The sequence below is a fragment of the Mauremys mutica genome, chromosome 10, assembly GCF_020497125.1.
Source record: "Mauremys mutica isolate MM-2020 ecotype Southern chromosome 10, ASM2049712v1, whole genome shotgun sequence".
Taxonomy (NCBI): Eukaryota; Metazoa; Chordata; order Testudines; family Geoemydidae; genus Mauremys; species Mauremys mutica.
In genome coordinates this window covers 20,978,075-20,999,874 of record NC_059081.1, presented here as the reverse complement: position 1 = coordinate 20,999,874, position 21,800 = coordinate 20,978,075, and the positions used below count along the sequence as shown (strand labels likewise).

At 38.6% G+C, this 21,800-nt stretch overlaps 1 protein-coding gene across 1 annotated transcript in view; it reads left to right on the top strand.

The window, feature by feature from the left end:
* LRP1B (LDL receptor related protein 1B) overlaps positions 1-21,800 on the top strand; it is a 1,288,869-nt gene that overhangs the window by 783,026 nt on the left and 484,043 nt on the right. The window contains exons 17-20 of the mRNA XM_045032831.1: positions 2,708-2,830; positions 5,061-5,201; positions 13,703-13,828; positions 18,436-18,552. Of these exons, the coding sequence (XP_044888766.1) occupies positions 2,708-2,830; positions 5,061-5,201; positions 13,703-13,828; positions 18,436-18,552 (507 nt within the window). The remainder of the gene's footprint in view (positions 1-2,707; positions 2,831-5,060; positions 5,202-13,702; positions 13,829-18,435; positions 18,553-21,800) is intronic.

Genomic DNA, 21,800 nt, shown 5'->3' with positions numbered 1-21,800 from the left:
GAGCACCTACTGGAAAAATGGTGGGTGCTTAGCACTCACCAGCAGCCCCCCATCAACACCTCTCACCCCAGTGCCTCTTGCCCGCTGGCAGGCCTTGCCGATCAGCGCTTCCCTCTCCTTCCCAGTGCCGACCGCCTTCCGCAGATCAGCTGTTTCACAGTGTGAGGAGGTGCTAGGGAGCAAGGCTGCAGCGGGTGAAACTGGGTGGGAAAGAGGAGGGGTGGGGGCAGAGTGGGGGTGGGAAGAAGCAGGGCAGGGTGGGGCACTGGGGGAAGGAGTGGGGTGGGGGCGTGGCTTGGGCAGAGCCAGGGACAGAGCACCCTGCTGCAGATTAAAAACTCAGCACCTATGGCCTGGCCAGCCAACTTTGCAGGCTGCCCACTGAGGTGAGGCAGAGCGTGGAGGCAAGGGCAACGCATGGGACTCCAGCAGCAGGGGAAGAAAAGCAGCAGTCTACAACTCTAGGGGTGGGGGGAAGAGGAGCTCATCTGGCAGCCAGCCACCTGCTGCTGCTTCCCTGTTCGGGGGGGGGGGGGGTGACCCTGCTTGCTTCCCCCCGTGCAGGCCCCTGGTCATTGGAATGCCCTACCCTCTGAGCTATGGGGTATTCTAATGTGGGGCTCCATCAATCGCTCCTATTCAAGCTGCTGCACTTTGGATACATAATAATCATTCTTGAGAAAATTAAACTGTGGAAATGGAGTGGGGTGGACATTGTTTTGTTTCCATGTATGCTTCACTCATCCTCACTGCACATAAGCGGAACACCATCCAGTGATGGTATATTTTGGTGGACAGGCTGCTCCCAATTAACCAGCTGTCATCATTAAAAGAGGAGATGATTTACCAAATCTAAAGTGACTTAAATTGAAAAAAAATATTCTAAATAAGAATAAACAAAATATGTTCTGGATTTTATTATTTTTTTCATTGTCTGTATCTGATACAATATTTTTTGGAAAACCACTGTTGAACATTTCACACCTTGTTAAACACTATTTAGTTTATTAGCACTCACCGAATGTGCCCTTATTTAGTGGAATTTTGCTAATAGTGGACTCAAGGAGTGGAAGATTTGGAAATCCATTACAAGATTCGTACAGACTTGGATCATTGGTTATGGTCTTTCTAACCATGGTTCATTACCAGCAGCATCTAAAACCTAGCATTACTTGAGGAGCAGCAGTCAGATGACAATGGCAGTGCATGACTAAGTAATTAGGGTCTGACTCAAAGCCTACTGAAATACTTAAGACTGGCTTCAATGGCTTTGAATCAGACCCTTGTAGCAGAGTATGTCGGAGAGTTGAGCTGATGGTTAGAGGGGATGCAGCAAGCATTGGCAGATGATAAAAACCCTCAGGCAAAATTTTCCCTTTTCTTAATACTCTCCATACCTTAAAATAAATAAATAAAGTGGGATCTGATTTTTTTTTTCATTCCTCAAACATTCACATCAATCTCAGTGTCTGTTCTGAGTGCATGAGGAATATAGGACCAAGCCCTAGAAGTGTTTCAGTCTAATTCTAACTAAGCTTATGAAATTATTATAATGATTTTCTATGTAATGTCACTTCATGACAGGACAGAAAGTAACTTGTCAGTTTCTACTTTTTCATATGACAGAGGCATAAAATTCTGGCATAATAGTAATTTGTTCTTCAGAATTTAAAATTCATAGGCAGTAGCAAATTATGAGCATAACTCACATTAGAATAAGCGGGTGCTTAACTCCCATTCACAACACTGAAAAGTATATCCTCATATATTTCACCATTTTCTTTTCTTGTTTATTCTCCATTATGAATGTATTGACTTTTTTTATTTCTTTAGTTTTTCAGTTTTCAAACTAAAGGTGTAATTAATTTTGGCACATGAAAATGGTGAACTCTTGCTTAGATAAAAAGCTAAACAATACTATAAAGTATTACATATTTGGAACTTAGATCATGCAGTAACAGCAGGAAAACCATAGCCATAGCTGGAAACTGCTTTTTTAAAGGTGGCAGTCCTGGTTGGAGGGAACAATATGAACCAAGCTTGATTGCCTCTGAGTTCAGAAGTTAAGTGATGTTAAAGAGTTTATGCAGACTCATTGGCCTGTGTAGCTTTCACTTTCTTTCATTTCTATGCTTTTGTAAGCGTGCCAAATTAAATTTAGATTTGAGAATGATGAAAAGGATCCTAGTCTACTCTGGGTCAGTCAGTCTAGTGCCAGACTACACTGATAATTTCTCCATTTGAGTTAAATATTTACTGCTGATAGAATTATTTTATTTTATGCATTTTCCTCATTATTCTCCACATAACACTTCCAGCTTCTCAGGCCTGGGATATAATAACCTAGTCTGTCATTGTAGTCACATTTTTGCCCTTGGGTCTTAGCTGCCAATATAGCTGAGATTTTTTCATTTTATGTTATTGTCTATTTTAAAATAATGAAGTTCATTTTAATTTTTGAACTCATGTGTCTGTGTCCTGTAAAAATGCTAATATTTATTAAAGAGTGAGAGAGAACATTTATGAACTGATGATATAATTGTTGTTGTAAAACTTGCAGGTATAGACAATAACAGCAGAAGAGCTTCCACAATAACATGTTTCCTTGTACATAAAAGCAGATCTCAGTTCATTTTCTACATGCTCTCTAGTTACAGCATGGATTTTGCGCTATTAGGTGTTGATTACTTTTTTTTTTTAATTGCAGGTGACAATGCATGTCGTGTTAATAATGGAGGCTGCAGCACTCTTTGTTTAGCCATTCCTGGAGGCAGAGTTTGTGCCTGTGCTGATCATCAGCTCCTAGAGGAAAACAGTACAATGTGCATGAGTAAGATTTTCTTGAAGAATATCTGGATATATATTACTGTTATGGGAGAGAGAAATTCAAATCTGAAAATTAAAAAAAAAATTCTCCTAGAGACTTTATTGCTATTCAGCAATTTTACATTGGACAAATAACTATTAATTGAATAAACTTTCTAATTGTGCACAGATAGTTAAAGCTTGAAGAGTGAAACAAAACTATTAAATGTGCAATATTTGAAGTTAAATGCATTTGAAAATATTCCATAGTGTCTAATATAATAGGATACTCTGATGCTTCCAAAGACTTTTCGTTACATTTCACGGGGCATCACGATAAAAGTAATAATAAAAGCATATTAACTGGCTTCCATGGCATTCACTGAAGTAAATATCTTAAGGAGAAATCAAGCATAGCAAATCCTCAAGTTGAAACTGTGAAAAATTGAAGCTGACACTTTATATGTAAGACAAGACCAGGGATAGAAGATGCACCAATCTCTGAATAGCTTAACCATTCTCTGGATGTCTTTATTAAAATACTGCTGAAAAATGCATCAACTTGTAACAAAATTAAACTTGCCACTCAAAAAATATTAATTCACCAGTGTAATATTGGTAATGTTGCAAATTTCTAGCTTTAGTATTTTGGAACATATTCAATTATAGAATATGCCAATTTTTTTCTAAGAACATATGATTAATTTTACTTGTATTAAATCTTATGTCCATTATATTGAACACTCCTGAACTTCTTTACCTATAGCTGTACAAAATGAGAATGTCTCATTAATTTATGCTTTACTCATATTTTCAATTAACAGCTTAATTTTTATTAACACTATCCAGGGTACTTGTATATTCTTGGAACATAAGTATTATGCAAAGTTTGAAAACATAGGCAGATGAGTACCAGTGCATACAAAGAGCTAGTCTGACTCACATTGCTCATTCAAAATTCACACTCACAGTGAAGTCAATGTGAATTTTGTGTGAGCAATATGAGAGTGAGAGTTGGCCTATGAAGTACAGAAGATCATAATAATGGTATAAGGAAGTGAAATCCAGATTTGCCCTAATGCAGAGGTTACATGGGGTTTCCCTTGTAGAGTTTCTATTTTACTATGAAATGGAGACCTACTGCCAACAAATTAACTTCTGCCAGGGGCAACTCCTCTAGGAGTCATGCTGCAAGGAAGTCTCAAACAAAACACTATCCATAAGACTTCCACTTTGTTGGGGCTCCGAAATGCAGAGGAATAATGTGGGTAAATTAATGACGATCGGTACTGTTAAAGTGTGAATCATTTTATCACCTCTGCAGTTCTCCTGCCCCTGTCTGTTGGCTTCTCCCTAATCAGTCACATAGCTTGAACCCCATGTATCCCCTATACAGAGACTTATGAGGGGTCTGGGAAGAGAAGAACAATGTTGCAAAGGGTTTTTTTCTGCTGTAACACGGAGTTTGACTCTGCAGATGGAGAATGAAAAATAAAATCCGAGTTACAGGTCACTTCATCTCACTTTCCTCAGGGCTTGCTTTATTTCTAGAAACAAAACTCAAAGCTACAACTTATCAACTCAAACTACTGGGTATTAACCACTTGAGGCCTTTCCAGCCTTTACACATGGGAGGAGAGAAGACACACCCTTCTCTATAATAGACTCCTGTGTATCAGCTTCCCCGGTCCTTATATAACTATGCCCAGATCAGCCATGTTATCAGCAAGAACCTGATAACATCTAATATGCTCAAGTATCTTTACACCCCATTTGTCCAAAGGAAATCTTCATTACACAATCCAAGTGCTTGGGCTATGCCTTTGGACACAAAATTGGGCCTTAGGTTATCGTGATCTGACCTGTATAACTGAGACCATATTTGTCCTGTTGTATATGGTTTTTTTACTAGCTTTTGAGGTGGCATCAGCATATTTTACAAGTCATTCTGAGAACAATGATTTCATGATGAGTTCTGTGTCTGTTTTGTCTTCTGAACTTGTAGACGTTTTCCTGGGTGATAATGTAATCTGAGTGTGCACTTGTTTATTAAAAATATATTAAGTACATCAACCATAAATGTGGATATACATCCTACTGTAGGATGGAATTAGTGTGAATATGTAAAGCTTACTAAGAACAGAATGTTCTTAAAAGAGACAGTGTGAAGAAGAACTCATATCTGCTTATGTGCAGGTAATATTGCATTTTTTTTATCAAGCTTAAAAATATACACGACTTGGATTTTTTTCTAGTTAATCCTGGAGAAGCATTTCCTCAGTTGTGCAAACCTGGAGAATTTCAGTGTAACAACAAGCGCTGTATCCAGGACCGCTGGCGGTGTGATGGAGATGATGATTGTTTGGATGCCAGTGATGAGCATTCAGAAATTTGCTGTATGTATTTCTCTAAATAATTTTAAAACTGCATTTCGTGTTTTGTTTTCATTTTTAAAATTGTCAACATGATACTGCGAGTTTGTGCTAAATACTAAGGTCTGAGGGGAATAAGACTGAAGTAGCAGTCATTAAATAATTTATGCAAATAATTCACTTTCTTTTCCTGTTTAATCGCATCAGTTATTCCACACATGTAGTAAACAGGAGCATATTTGTTTCATAGTGTAATACGAGATACCTCCTCTGTGGTCTGCTTATGCCAATGGTTGTAGTGGTATTAATTCTGGTGCTCTAAAAGTGTCCATTTTCATATCCTTTGCTCTTGGTGCCATTCCAAACTGCCGGATGGTGGACCAGGGGCATACACTGGATCTTTGCTTGAAAAAAAGGAGGAGAATCAATTTAAATACTCTGAAGACAGAATTACTATGCAGAAGGTTCCTTAAACACTTCACTGCTTTTTGGCAATGGTATCTTGAAGAAGGTCCAAGAAAACAGACATAGGTTTGGAACAAGATACTCTACAGCAGTGATACTCTGACCTCAGTGGTTCAGGAGCCAAATTACTGATTACCATTACCCTAAAGAGCCACAAAAGTATGAATTCATTGTTTCATTTACTATATATATATATATATATATATATATATATATATATAAAAAAATCATTCTCACGGCAAAATGACTAAGTATTATTATTTTATCAGTTCAAATTAGTTAATAACATAGTAAAAACATCCTGATTGGTTACTAACTTAGATTGGTTAATAATTAAATCACACGGTGTTTTTATATTGTGCTGCAAAGAGCTGCCAGAGACACATTAAAGAGCCACTTGCAGTTCACAAGCCTCAGTCTGACTATCGCTGCTTTAGAGCTTCACTACTCAGTATATGGTAGAGACGACATATGAGAACTGAAACGCATGCAAGAAGAGTGGGGTTTTCTTCACACTGGCCCACATCTTACAACAAAATAAGTATTGGAACACAAATGCTTGGATGCTTGTTAATGAAAATAATTATTACTATAGCAGTCTTACATCAAGCCTCCTTTCATGTGAGGAAATGAGTGCTTTAGAAGCACTTATTAAACCTTGCAACACCCCTATGAACTAGGCAAATATTATTTCAATTTTAAGTAAATAAATAAGTTAACTGTAGCACAGATAGGTGAATTGTTCCTTGCCACATTGTAAGTCAGGGTAGAGCAAGGAACAGAATCTAGGGTGAGATTCTGTGCTACACCTCTAACTTGCAGCCAACAGGGAGGAGTGTTAAGGTGGATCTAAACTACCTATGAAGCTTCTGGATGCTGGGTTGCTCCAGAGACTGGTGCAGTTTAGACAGTCCAGGAAGTCTGTCTAAATTACAGCAGCCTCCCTAGTGACATCAATGCTGGCCAGAATCTCTGTGATGTTGTGTGCTGCAGCTGCCTCCCAACACTTCCCGCAAGCCAGACGGGAGGCAGACTTATGGCTGTTTTCAACAGTTCTTGCACCACTGGAATCTTCCTGTGGCTGGATATGGCACTGTTAAGGTCCATTTACACTGTTCTGGTCCCATTATTTTGCATAAAGTGGCCAGAGTATAAGGAAGGATCTCACCACATGAATCCTGAGTCCCAATTCCTTGTTCTTATCATGGGAAAATACATATATGAGCATTTTTAATGCATATATAAGAACAGCTTAACTAGTCATCAATCATCATTTATACTGGCAAAGCCAGGTAGCTTGGATTATCTGACACTGGTGTGGTTTGTACAAATTACAAAGCTTTATATCAGCACTATAGCTAGTTGCTCATTTTCTCGTCAGTAAATTTCCCTTAATTTACTTCCACTTTGCAATTAGTACATCCTCCAAAATAATACATCTGCAGTTGACATACAGTATTCTTAAAGACTACTTTACTTTAGCTAAACTATGTACTATAGAAGACGCCTATAACATAATGCTGTATATTCGCAATAATTTGAGATTTTCATAGCCTTCCTTCTTCTAAGACCAAGAGCTCTTAAATTGCAGTAAAGTGTACATCTATTAATAATTCCATGAGGTAAAATATTTGGGTACAGCATGCTAATTTCTTATTTTATGTAAATTGATGCTAGTTTAGAACAACTAACTCCCTTTACTTCTTTGGAGTTACTCATATTTACACATTTATAAATGAATTCGAACTTGTTCCCAAATCTGTGCATATTATGTAGCTTATTAGGAAAAATATGTAAAAATAATCCTCTTGAAGCAGTTTCTACAGTAATTTAACATGTTTTTGGCTTAGTCTGAATTTGCTGTAATTATAAACAGAATAATTGGGTGATATGGAGGGAAACTCTTGACTGAATTTGTATAAATAAAAGTGAATTAGCATTTCTAAAAAAAATATTTTTAAATGGGTTTTCTTTGTTATATTAGACAATTTAAAAAAATGTGTTTAATGCTTTTCAAATTTTAATTTTATCAGCTGGAGGAGATCAGCAATTTGGTCTCTAGTCACACTTATACACTAAATTGCTGAATAAGAATTATCAGATTTTGAAGCTTTCCCTACAGTGTGCTTCTAAAATGATTTAGTAACAAAGGGTTGCATACATGTATTCACTTTGCATTAATGTCAATGAAAGCTTCTTTAGAAATACAAGTATAAAAGGTTGCTAAGCAGTTAAAGGTATACCTGCAATGATTTTTGTAATTCTAAATACTGTGTGTTTTCAGACATGTTTATCTGCCCAATAAAACTCCCATCATAATGAATGGATGGGTGACAGAGGGAAACTGAAGGGAAGAGAGACTGACACTTGTTAAAGCAGGGTTCAAGTTGGTGCTTAGCATGCCTCTCTGCACATGAAGTCAGTGGAGCTCTGCTCATTTACACAAGGAGGGAATATAGCAGGGGTCGGCATCCTCTGGCACACGGCTCACCGGGGTAAACACCCTGGCAGGCCGGGCCAGTTTGTTGACCTGCTGCGTCAGCAGGTTTGGCCAACCGCGGCTCCCACTGGCCGCGGTTCGCAGTCGCAGGCCAGTGGGGGTGTTGGGAAGCCGCAGCCAGCATATCCCTTAGCCCACACCGCTTCCCGCTGCCCCCATTGGCCTGGGATGGCGAATTGCGGCCAGTGGGAGCCGCGGTCGGCCGAACCTACTAACGCGGCAGGTAAACAAACTGGCCCAGCCCACCAGGGTGCTTACCCTGGCGAGCTGCATGCCAGAGATTGCTGACCCCTGAGCTAATCTTTTATAGCTAAATTCTACAAAACACATAGGTCATAATGACCCTACTTTATCATCACTTTTCTAACTTTCAATAAACTTTTAACATCAGAGACATCTAGACTCAAGGTTTTCCAACCACCAAGGTTTTTCAGTCTCAGTTGTTTATTTGTTTGTCCCCGCCTCCCATTCTGATTAGCAGAAAGTGCTTGACCTTGCTTCTGAAACGTCCTGCTCCTGTCTCCAAATTAACCCTTAACTATGTGGTGTTCTATTTCTATACTTCAGGATGGCTGAATGGACACAATATGGTTGCAATTAGTTTGATCACATTCTGGGATATACACACACCTCAAATCTAGGGCAACATAATCTAATCAGGGACTGCAGGATCAGGCCCTTAGTTGCTCCTCTTTTAAACATGTTTCATGTAATTGCAGAAATGAAATGAAAAACAAACTCTATATTAATAATAAGATTTAATGGGAGTTTCATACTTAGAAATGTTGGCTTCTAAACAGTGCACTTGACATTTTGGGTTCCCACCTGCATGAAACTTCATAAAATGGGGTAGGTGGAGAAATATATCTATGATTTGGAAACTGCAGAAAATGCTAGAATTCACTCCTTCTGGGGCTTGGCATGGATTTGCAGACCACGGCTACCATGGAGATCCCAGTGATCGATGGGGAGCCACTTCCCTATGCACTGGATCTTGGGCAATTCAGCTGGAAGATTTGCCACTTTATTTAGTTTACAGGTCCCTTATTGCCCTTTAGCAGTATGGCCTGCACATGACCATGCTACCATTGGCTCCTTCCCCTGTAGTGGCAAATAATTTGCTGAGAATACAGAAACTGCAGAAGAGGCATTAATGCTGAACCTAGCACCATCAGTACTGGCTGGAATTTCAACAGGATATTCTGTAGGCCTGTTAGGGGATCAGTAACTTGTAGAGCAGCTGCCACATGGGTGATCTAGCTCTGCCTGGTATTCCCTCCAAACACCAATGGTGTTCCAGTCACTCAGTGTTTACTTGTATGGTCATCAGTAGTCTTGGGAGAAGAGATGTTTCCTTAGGTTCTGATTATTCCATTGTCTGGGAGTTTGACTGGTTCTTGCCCTGCTTTTATCCTTTCTACATGTTAGAGTGGAAGGCAGGAACTACTAATGACTACCTGTGCTCTCTACTTGTGCCTCATTCTATTATTAAATTTGACTATTAACAAAGAGAATTTGCATAAACTACCACTAACAGGTAGGCCAGGCAACTGCAGTGTCTGTGGGCTAGGGTAGCTGTTGGTTTCCACCTCCTATGTAGGGTTTGTGTACCACTAGATCTGTGTAAATGTGAATTTTGTAGTGCTCTCCCCCACTTCCTGGTAAATCCTGGCAGAATTGGGGTTGTGGGATGGGCGCCCATATAGGATAGTATTGCCATTTAAAGTATGGAACACAATCCCCCAAGCATTTCCATACCACATTTCACATCATCGGTTTTGCACCTGAGCCATATTGAGAGCCACAGGGTGCCAGGAAGATGTAATGTAGTGAGTGTGCACACCCGTCGGGATAACCATAGCCTCCGAGATCCTCTGGTTCTGGGTGCTGACTCCCTTGCCTGTACTTTGAAAAGGGGGAGGAAGCTCCCTCTCCATGTCAGAATAAACTGCTGGACACTACGCAAGGGGAACTATAGTCTAGAATATATCTTTTTAAAAAAATTCTAATTGTTAAGATGGCAATTAACACAAAACCATTCTCATCCAGAGCCGGCCAATGCTTGTAAACAGAAGTATACATGAAATCCCACATTCATTTCTCATAACATGACTACAGACAGCTTCCCTCCTCCTTGTCTCCCTCTAATGGGTGTTTCCATGGCTTGTGCTTTTATGTGGTACACAATAAGTAAATATATTTGCTCATATCTGAGCAGGAGCCACATCCTGCTTACTTAGGATCTAGGGATGATAAATGCTATATAAGAACCAAGTGTTATTACCGTTTGCTTTCTTACCGCTCACATGAGTAAAGAGAGTGGATTTAATGATAATCTTGATGCATCAAGTTCCACCAGCACTTTAAAGAAATTCTAAAAATAAAAAAAACCAAAAACCCTCATGCCATTGAAGTTGAATTCAGATTTTGCAATCATTCATACTTTTCTTAACCATATGTATTGATGACAAAGACCATTTTTTTGTTTTAAAAGCTATACACGACAGTGTGTAACACATTATTTAGTATAATCATTCTCCCAAGTGCTCCTTAGGATCTCCTTTCTACTCACCCATTCCATAAAACATTCTAACTATGGCAAATGTCTCTCCAGGCAGGAGGGATGGAAACAGGTTCCATTGAAGTACATTTTTGCTACTGTTCAGTTGATCAAAGAGAGCCCTGAGAAGAAGAGTTGAGAGGTCCGCATGATTTCTTGGGGATTTACAAAAGTGCATACGCGGGATAGACTCCTGAGTTCCATTGATTTCGATGGGAGTTAGACACTTAACCTGCTTAGGTGCTTTTGACAATCCCACTGGATATCTAGCTGCTTCTTTTTAGGGACCTAAAACTCTTTAAAAATCTGGTCCTTGGTCCTCGCCAGTCTGAGGAGTAAGGGACTGAATTTTAGACCAGAACTTACATTTTTGGGCCAAGTCTTCAGCCTGTGAAAATTGGCGTAGCTCCAATGATTTGAATGGAACCACATTGATGTACACCAGCTGAGGCTCTGGTCCTTTACTTCTTAAAGGAAAAGATGTCTGAGGTATCCCCTCACACAACTCTCATGTAGTATGGGGTCTATTACTTGTCCCCATTGGTGGTTGCACCTGTAATGCAGGTAACGCAGTGTACCTCACCTCTGCTTTTTAAGAACAGTTCCATGATAAAAATATTTTATGTAATTTAAATCAGAAATAAAATATCAACCTCCCAATCTTTCAGCAGTTGTCAGGTTTTTTTAACCAAAGGAAAGTATAACTTTCATCTATTTATAAATATATTCATCTATTTATAATAAATCATTTTAAGTGGTTTAAATAAGTAATTTTTAGCTGATTCCTTGTTTTTACTAATGTTACATCTTGGTTAGTGTCTGTAGTTGCAGTTAGATTCAGGGAAAACTGAGGGCTTATTTGTTAGTTCTCAGAATCATGTAGGAGCAATAACATTGGCTCTCATGACTTTTAGATCTTGACTAATTTCATACCTAGTAGGAACCACAGTTTTATGTTTCCCTATATTTGCAATCCAGCAAAGGTTACTTTTTATCATTTCAAAAGCATTGCAAAACTGCTTTCCCCTGCTGCTTACAGTATCTGGTAAACTAGATTACTGCCATTCCTTATCTATAGTTCTTTCAGGATCTGCTATCTCAAGGGTGATTTGTACAAAATTGAACTGCCTGTTTGATTACAAGTAACAGGTCCATATGATTGCCACTTTGCATTACCTTTTACAGTGTAAGTCCTTGGATGGCTTCACTTTAGTGAATTATTGTACCCTTTCATTCCTTAAGAGAGTCTAAAACTAAACTATGATTTTAATGTTTAAAACTAAAGATATGATTTTAAGCATATGGCCTTTTAAAATTATTTTATGTTTGCCAAAGCTGAGCTATAAAAAATGTTAAAAACATATTTATATACCAAAGCCTCCCATCCTTGTTTAGGCCAATTCAAAGCACACTGAAGTAAATGAGAATTTTCCCATTAGTTTCAATAGGCTTTGGATAAAGACCCTTGGTAGTATTTTTGTTGTTGCTGCAGATTTTAGATGAATCCTTATTTGAGGAAATGGATACGGGGAAAGGGTCTGATCCTGCAACCTCTCTGCACACAGAACGTTGAAGTCAACAGGGCTTGGTGAATTGAGCCCTTCAGTTGTATTTTAGAGAGAACTAGAGAAGGAAGTTCACCAGAGGCCTCATCCAGAGCCTACTAAAGGCATACTCATGGACTCCTTACTGACACAAAACTCCTGTTGGCTTCAAGTGCAGTACCAGGCGCCGGTATTTTTTTCGCTTAAATATACTTTTGTATTAGTGTAATTCATTTTCTCACTTAACTGGGACTAATATGCACAAAAATGGCTTTTAGAGAATTTAAAGATGTGAGATAAATACACAAAAGCATGCAAATTCAGTTAAAGACTTAGCCTCCAGATCTTGCATACAATGAACATAGTAGGTTAACATTTAAGATGGCACCTGACTGTGTCTAGCTACTAGAGGTTTAATCCTTAACTGTGAAATGTGTTGCTTTTATATGTTTGTCTGACATGCTTAATTTTTTTCTTTGTTGTTGTTGTTTGTGCTATGAATTTCCTTTAAAATGTTTATTGTTGGTTGATAAGCATTGCACTGTGATAAGTGTGTGTGTATATATATATATATGCTCAGATAATTAGTGTGAACACGTCATCTCAAATAATTATATAATGAATTCTATATAAAATATGGGGAAAATGAGCACAATAAACAATGTATAAGGTTTATTATTTTTACAGCTTAATTCTTTTTTTCCAATAATGTGCCAACATTGATTAGGCTACTTCATGGTATATCTTAATAATCTTTTTTAAATTGTTAGAACACTAAAATATGAATGAATACTCAAAATTTGAGAAGTTAAATGCTGGCTTATGATATTAGTTTAGTATAAACTTCTGAAAATATGAGTTCATAATAGTAATTCTTTGAATTTAGATAGTGGTTTTCATTTGAGGATCTCAAAACCCTTTAACGAAAATACTAACATATCATTGTAGTTGGGTGGTCAGATCCTTAGCTGATGTAAATTGTCATCGCTACAATGGAGTTATGCTGAGTTATGTCAGTTAAGGCTCTTACTCATAATGTTTATGAAAAATGCAAGGTGAAATCTGGCCCCTTTGAAGTCACTAGGAGTTTTATCATTGACTTAGTGGAGCTGGGTATTTACCTACAATCTGTAGCCATCCATTCCTATAAAGACTATACAATCTTATGGACCTTATTCTTCTCTCACTGATACCTGTTTACACTTGTATAACTCATTTTATTTTAATAGCGTCTCCAGATTTTGTATTATTATATCTGAAATACTTCAGCAACTGTTTAACTGGGACTCGTCTTTTCCTGTTTGCAATACAGTTCTGAGCTATGAAGATTATAAATTATGGGGTAATCATATTAATTGTATCTCTAGTTCTTCAATGAGTGAAACTTAATATAGTCATGTTTTCAGCAGTTTCTTTTTGATGATATGCTTAGGAGAAAGTAATATTTTTTTCCTAGTCAATCATAGCTGTCCTGATGATCAGTTTAAGTGCCAGAATAACCGCTGCATCCCCAAGAGGTGGCTTTGCGATGGAGCTAATGATTGTGGAAATAATGAAGATGAATCAAATGAAACCTGTGCAGGTAAAAACTTTACTTGGATGTGTAAATAACTTTTATCTAAATTCCAATTCAATAAAAATTCATGTCTGTACTCAGTACTGAGCTGAACCAGCCTACTGTTGATGATCTGATTACTGCAGTTTTAAGTGAATTCAGATTTTGATGCCACTAGGGCTAGAATATAAATTATATTTTACTTAATCCCTATGCTTGACTCTGCTTTCCAAAGTAATTTGGAACTTAATCTATCCATATGGGTTGACTGTCAATGTACTACTTGGACGCAAACTTGTCCCTGCTAAATCTTTCCTGGAAGTTGGAATATAGTTTGTTATCATACTGTGCTGTAAGTCATCTGACAAGTAAGCATTTTGTTCTTGTTATTTTTACCTTGAAAAAAATATAATTTTACTCAGTTTCCCCTGAACTCATTTGCAAATAGTTTAGTATTTGTTATATTATTTACGTATAGGGTTTTATAAGGAAGTCCCATTTGACCTCGTCTATTTATATTTCCATATATTCTTTCCAATTACAATAAGTCTAGGAGTCCTAAACCACTCCATTCTTGCACAGAAACATACAGTCTTTAGTACAGATCAGTAGACAGTTCTAGAGAGGTCGTTAGTAGTTTGATCAATGTTGAAAAATAGGCAGCAGACTTACTATTCTTTTTAAGTACTGAGTGAAAGAAGAAGATTGACAGCATGTATACACATATAGTGATGTTCCCTGAATCCATATCATCTGACTTAAAATGTCCTAAAACCAAACTGTGTTGATGTTTTACAAAAACATCCTTCCTTTCATATTATGTTTAAAAATCTCTTTCGCTACACTATATTTCATTTATTTTCTGATTCTGTATGTTGGCTCTTTCAAAGAACAAGAGAAAAATGCTCACTTATAGCAGCAAAGTAAAGAATCAATGGCTTTTATCTAGTGGGGTTTCCAATACATTAATTGATTTTTAAGTTGGGGAGTGCAAATTGGCGCATTTTATAGAGCAGTTTCAGTTGAAATGCTAAAGAAAGCTTGTCACACAAATCATAATGTGCATTCTAATAATCTAGGTAAAAAGGATGGGAATTAGAGAACTACATTCTTCACCCCATACTACAGAGAAATATGCATTTTAATTACTTTTTTATTGTTCATAGCCCAAGGGCAGTTTAGGCCAGATCCTGTAAAAGTCTTGCTCTGTTTACGTGAGTACAGGGGTCTATTGTATAAGGGTTATTTATTTGAACAGGCTTTGTGGGATAAGATTCTTATTTGTTCTTCTCTCTGCAGTCCACGCCACCTATTGGCAATGACACAAACAACCATATTTTGTGAGCAAAAATAGAGGATTAATTGTAATTTATATAGTAGATTGCCTGTTCGCTGTAAGCATGCAAATGTTGCAAAGCTCACCTAGTTGTAGAGGAAGGATCTGAGGGGCCGTTGAGTGTAAAAGGGGCAAGGTGTCCCAATTCCGGGGGTTGTAGAGGGAGTGGCAACCCTGGATTTGTGGAGCCTGAAGCCATCCTGTATACATAGGATGACTGTCCTTTTGTGCAGCTCAGCTTAGTTCTCTTTTCCTACCCTCCTCCAACATGCAGTGTAGCTCCAGCAGGAACTTGCTGCAGTTGTGCTGAGTCCCCCTATAGCTGTTCAGCTGCAGCTGTTGTGGAAACTGTGATGGAGTTTACACACCCAATAACCCAGAGCAAACCGTGGAGCAATACTGGGTTAAGGAGGCGCACCTCCTTCAGCACATGCAGGGCTTTAGGTGAAGAGACAGTTTGAAAGGCCACTGGCAGGCCAGGGAAAGGTGCTACAGTCTGCACGACGAAGTGAAGTTGAAGCCTGTGGGCAAAGTGACTGCTGTGCAGGTAAGACCACTCTGGGAGAAGTGATCCAAATCCCCCCTCCCTTTTGGAGGTGGGAACCCACAAAAGCCTCTGAACCACACCTCTTACCCCAGGGAAATTAAACTCCTGCTAGTAAGACAATAACCACACCCCAAAGGGAGAAGCTCTGGCCTGGTTGGAGAAGACCTAGAGGAGAGTTTAACTTGGAGTAGACCAACAAGTCATCTGAAGACTGCAGCATCCAGGGTTGGGACCCTGTGGAGAAGGAGGGCCTGGGTCCCCCTATCTTGCTCCTCACACTCCACTGTTGCAACAGAGCCCTGAAGAGAGAAGAGGAAACACATAGGAGGGGCTGAGGCTCACGATATATGACCCAGCAGGGTCCCATTCTAGAAAAGAGAGACGGAAAAGAACTGTGGAGCCATTGCCTGACCACTCTGCCAGCTGGCTTTGAGACTGACCCACCATAGGAACACAATATGGGTTAATGCTGGTTCAAGTGATATTGACTCATTCCTGGTTTTCCAGACTGAAATCTGGGGTTTGAGAAGGGAATGGTGCCAAGAAAAAGTAGGTTGTTCTGAGCTGCATCCCCAAAATCCCACAGTGGAACTGTGGAGGACTAGCAAAAGGCCTTCCATGGTGTACTGGTGTGTGTGTGTGTGTGAGAGAGAGAGAGAGCAAGCTGAGGGTAAACACTCAATCTAATAAGGAGCTAATAAATTCCTCTTCTGAAGAGCTGACATGAGGACCAATCCTCTCTTATTCTCTTTTCGTTCTGCCAAAGCCGCACACAAATGAATTTAGCTGGGCATTTGCTCAAGATAATTTTGAAAGAGTAAACTGTTTGGGAACAAAGTTGTGTTTTTATGAAACACTGCTGAACATGCCTACTCTGATGGAAAGATCTCTATATGTGGAAAGTATGGAGAAGCTCTAAACAAGGAGAGTCTGACTCCGGCTGTCAAGTATTATATATGGATGAATAGTGCTTTATTAAGTGTGAAGTATAGAGTCATCTTAGCTGGTGTAAATTGGTTTAGCTCTATTAAAGGCAGGAACTGTGCTCATTTACACCAGATGAGTATTTGTCATTATTATTTTATTTATTATTCACTAATAATTAATAATCGCCTCCATCAACTGCTCCAAATCAAGTGGCAGGACAAGATCAGAAGCCAAGATAGTCGAAGCCAAATCCAGCAATTATCTCCATCACCACTGGTTTTCGCAGCATTTTTGGTATTATAACAATGGCAGACCAACAAATTCTGAAGTGTGTGTACCAAGGAATGCTGATACATGGCTGGCAATCACATGGGTGCCAAAAGCTTTAGTGGCACAATAACATTGCCAGTGATGGATATAAAGTGAATATACAATCAGACTACCTTAAGCATCCTGCCGGAGACTGTTCTGGGTGGCGATCGTTTTACAAGGAAGCCACATCTTTTGAGGGATTTGCCATGATGGTGATGATGAGTGTTATGATCATCATCGTCACAATGTAGGACTGAAGATTTTGGTGAGCTATGTTTTTTACTGATGGCATAGTTGACAATGTATAAAGCAATAATAACATAAAAAATAATCCCGTCAGGGAGGAAACCTGGAAGAGGATTATTTTTCAACATGACAACAACCTAAAGCACACATCAAAATGTGTACAAATCTTCTTGAAGCAATAAAGATCAAGTGTTTAGTACTTTGCCCATCATAGTCACTTGAACTGAATCTAAAAGAAAAAAATTGTAAGGATTGTTTTCATTTTACATAAGCTAAATCTACAGCAACAAGGAACATCTGAAGTAGTGTAATATTATGTGCATCTGGAAGAAGTCTGTATTTTCAAGAAATATATAGGTGTATCCATACACCATAGGCCAAATTTATCCCTGCCATAACTCCGCTTTGTTTAATATCATTATGCCGGAAATGAAAATTAGGTCCAGTGTTTCCAAAAGACATTTCAGTGTATTTTTTTAAAGGCAAGTGGTATGTAAAAATAATGAACTGGTTTACTATAATGAAATCCCATTATTCCCTTTGTCTTCATTGTCAATATGTGGCTATAACCTTGGTGGATGACTGATGTCAGGTGAGCAATTACATGATTTCTTTACAAACCAGATTAAACCATTAATTTAATTTTTAAAGTGGAAAGAAAACCATACTACTCAGAACTAATGAAATATAGCAATCAACTGTCTGCACATTTGATAGGGAGAAGGGATAATTTGTAATATGAACCAGATCATCTAATTCTGTTTTTATTTCAATACTAATCACTTCTCTGAATATTTAGGTTTGGATTTTCAAAGGAGACTGGGGAAATTAAGTACCCGACTTCCTCTGGAATTCAGTTGGATTTGGATGCCTAACTTCTTTTGACTTCTTTGAGAATGCCAGTCTTAAACCTACTTTGGCATTTTCAGATTTTTGATTATTTTGACTACAACATAAATATTTTTTTAACATTTAATTTCCTGTAATTGCATAATTCTGTGAAATCTCACAAATTTCTGACCTACTGGGAAATCCATTATGAAGTATTGAATGTAATCATAAGGGTACGGTACTGAAGGTACCTTCAGTTTCCGCTGAGAGCAAAGAAGATGAGGAGAGCACTCAGTCAAGGGCAAAGCAAATACCATCTAGACCTCCATCTGCTAAATTAGTTCTAAGGAAAGCCATGGACTAGATGATCTAACAGATTGTACTCTATCTCTTGCTTTTAAGATGTTAAGATTTTGCATGCCTTTGTCATTGCAGCAAGAACATGTCAAGTTGATCAGTTTTCTTGTGGGAATGGACGTTGTATTCCAAAATCGTGGTTGTGTGATAGGGAGGATGACTGTGGTGATGAAACAGATGAAATGGTATCATGTGGTAAGTTACTAATTATTTACCCTACATAAACTGGCCATTAAAAACATCAAGTGAAGATTTAAAGTCTGGTCTAAAAAGAGAAATAAGAGGATTTTAAAGGATATTTTGGCTCTTTATGTAAGTAAAGAACAAAATAGACAAGATATTAGGATTTTTTTATTTTTATTGAACCAATAAATAATTACTGCATTTCTGCCCTAAAAACTTTATTTTATTCATTTTTATTTAGAAGCTCATTTCCACTACCAAGCAGCAACTCATAATCAAATACTATCGCCCTCCACAGTTTGGCCTATATCTCAACCCCATATTTCTCTTTGAAGGTCAAGTGAAATAAATAGGCCCTTCACCATGCCCTGAACGTTATGTTATATTCATTTAGATTAAACATATGAGCCCAAAGAGACAAAGGTGTTAATATAATCCAGTCACTGTCCAATTTTAAACAAGGGTCAGGGTTTGGTGTACAGAGACCTCAGCCTGCTTCCTGCTATGGAATCACACCATTAAAGATTCTTTGGACCTTTATGAAAGATACGGGGGATGGGGGGAGGAAAAACAGTTAAAGCATTCAAAATGTAAGATTTTAACAACATCCCAGAAGGGGAAAAACAGAACAAAACAAAAACTTGTCTAATTGTCTGGCAGTTTCTGAGAAGGTGTTAAAGATGGTAAAAACTGGTCTTTTGAGGAAAAGAGTAGCTGAGAGGGGCTGGTTGCTGTTGTTGTTAAAGCCAATTTGCTAGAAGACAAAACAAAACTAACACATACAAAAAGGGAGAGAAAAGAATAGCAAAGAGAAAATGCAGTTTCTGTCTCTGGCATTCACTCTCACTCTCACTTGCAACTTCACTGCTGGAAGAACAGTCACAGCATTCAGTCTTATCAGCCACTCCCAGACCTGATAAATTTGTAACAGTATGGGCTGTTTTAGGGCATTGGTTTAGCTGCCTGTTTCTGGTCACAGGCTAACAGCAGCGTAGCAAGATATACAGTCTTGGACAACTAAGCCAGACTCTTAGTAGACGGAAGGAAGGAAGGGAGAGAGAGAGAGAGAGAGAGGAAAGAAAAGAAATAATGTAGAGAAGGAAAAGGACACAATGGGGGGATGAGGATGAAAAAATCTCAAATTCCATGTGATGTTTGAGATTGAGCTGGGAGAGATGGTGGTCTCATCTGGGTCCCTCTTTCTGGCCTTGTCTGGTCAGGACATCTCTCAGGATTATGAAGAAGTACGTCCAGGGTCCCAGGAGACAATGAGGGTGGCAGCCATGAGGGTGGAGCTTTCTCCTTCCCTTTCTCTCATCTTTCAGTCAGCCATTATTATGGTTGCCAACTTTCTCCCTAAAGCCTCTTTTTCAGGACCCCAAAAGGGGAGCAATGGGCAGAACAGCCTATCTTTCCTTATTTTGTTCACCAATTAGGCCTAATTTTCAATACACCAATTTTGGTTCATCGATTTCTGGTTGTATACTGTTCTTGTTTACCAGGCATAATCTTAACATAGTCTTTGAATTATACCAGTAGGCCTCTGTGTTTAGACTAATTCAGCCTGTGTGTCCCTTTTTTGGACAGTTCCCGTTAACATTTGTTGTTCTAGGTTATTTTGACTTTTTTGATCTTTCGTTCACTTTTTACAGTTGAGCTTCAAATTAAGGTAAATTAGTAAAACTTGAGACTGGGATAAGAGGGGTATCGTGTTTGGGGGACTTTACAGAGAACTCTACCTCTCTCAAATACATGAAGAGGGATCTAATATCAGAACTTCTGCTGATTGTAGCTACGGGGAGAGAGGTGATCTGTCAGCCAGGCTGATCCCAAGCCAGTCAGGGCTTTATTAATCAAAATGAACACCTTAAAATTTAACTGGAAGCTCACATGACTTTCCGTGACCTCTGTGACTTTTGCAGTGGCTGATGTGGCTGGGCCAGCAGCAGTTTGGATGTAGAAGGGGGCTCAGGGCTGGGTCATGGAGTTGGGCTATGGGGCAGTGCTTACCTTTGGGTGGGTGAATTGAGGCTCCTGGCCAGTGGGATCTCAAGGGGAATCTCTGACATGTTACAAACCAAACACACTGCTTCAGATAGAATAAACAAACAGATTTATTAACTATAAAGATGGATTTTAAGTGATTATAAGTCAAAGCATAACAAGTCAGATTTGGTCAAATGAAATAAAAGCAAAACACATTCTAAGCTGATCTTAACATTTTCAATGCCCTTACAAACTTGGATGTTTCTCACCAGAGGCTGTCTGGTTGCTCTTCAGCCAGGTACTCCCCTTTGATCAGTGCTTCAGTCACTTGGTGTGGTGTCTGTAGATGTAAGTGAAGAGAAAGAGAAAGCATGGCAAATGTCTCTCCCTTTTATCATGTCCTTTCTTCCCTATTGGCTCTGCCTCCCCACCTTCAAAGTAAGGTGAGCAGTTCCTTGTCGCAGTTCCAAACTGACCAAAGGAAGGGGGTGACTCCCTCGAGAGTCCAACAGATTATTTAGTTGCTGTCTAGGCCAGCGTCCTTTGTTCCTGTGAGGCTGGGCTTGTCCCATACATGAGGTGTGAACTGCCTCTCAGCTCTTGGAGAGTTTTTGCCTTGGATTATTTTAAACCATGAGGATACATTTTCAGCCTCATAACTACATACATGAAATTATAACCTATAACATTTACTGTAACAATTACTATAACATCACTATACCAACCATGCTCAGTGCATCATGAGCCTTCCGAAGACACCTGACATGACAAATGTTGCATTGGATACCCCACAATCATTTTATAAAGGTGAACATGTAAAGTGTTCCTCCGAGGTACAGAACGTCAGTATAATATTGATCATTCTGATTATTTACTTCAGAATCAATCACATGCTTTGAAAAAGCAAAATATAACTGCAGAGACAAGTCAGAGTACTTTTTAAGGTAAAACCTGTGGTGCTTTTAAAATTACATTTGCTGGTAGAGCACATTTTTAGAAGTCTCTTGAACCTCTGCCAAATCTAGGTATTAGATATATTAGCATTTTTGTGTATCTCTAGCATCCAGGTACAAGATGCAGGACCTTTGACAAATTATTTTTAATACCTTAATTGAAAATCTCCAGATATGAGAGGAAAGGTAATGTGTTAATTCTGGTTAACATCGTAAACAGATTAGAAGATGCCATTTGTTTTCATATAAAATCTCTGTCCTCGAAGCACTTAAAAAGTTATGATGCTGAACTCTTGTTCACTCAGCATTCTTCATGCAAGT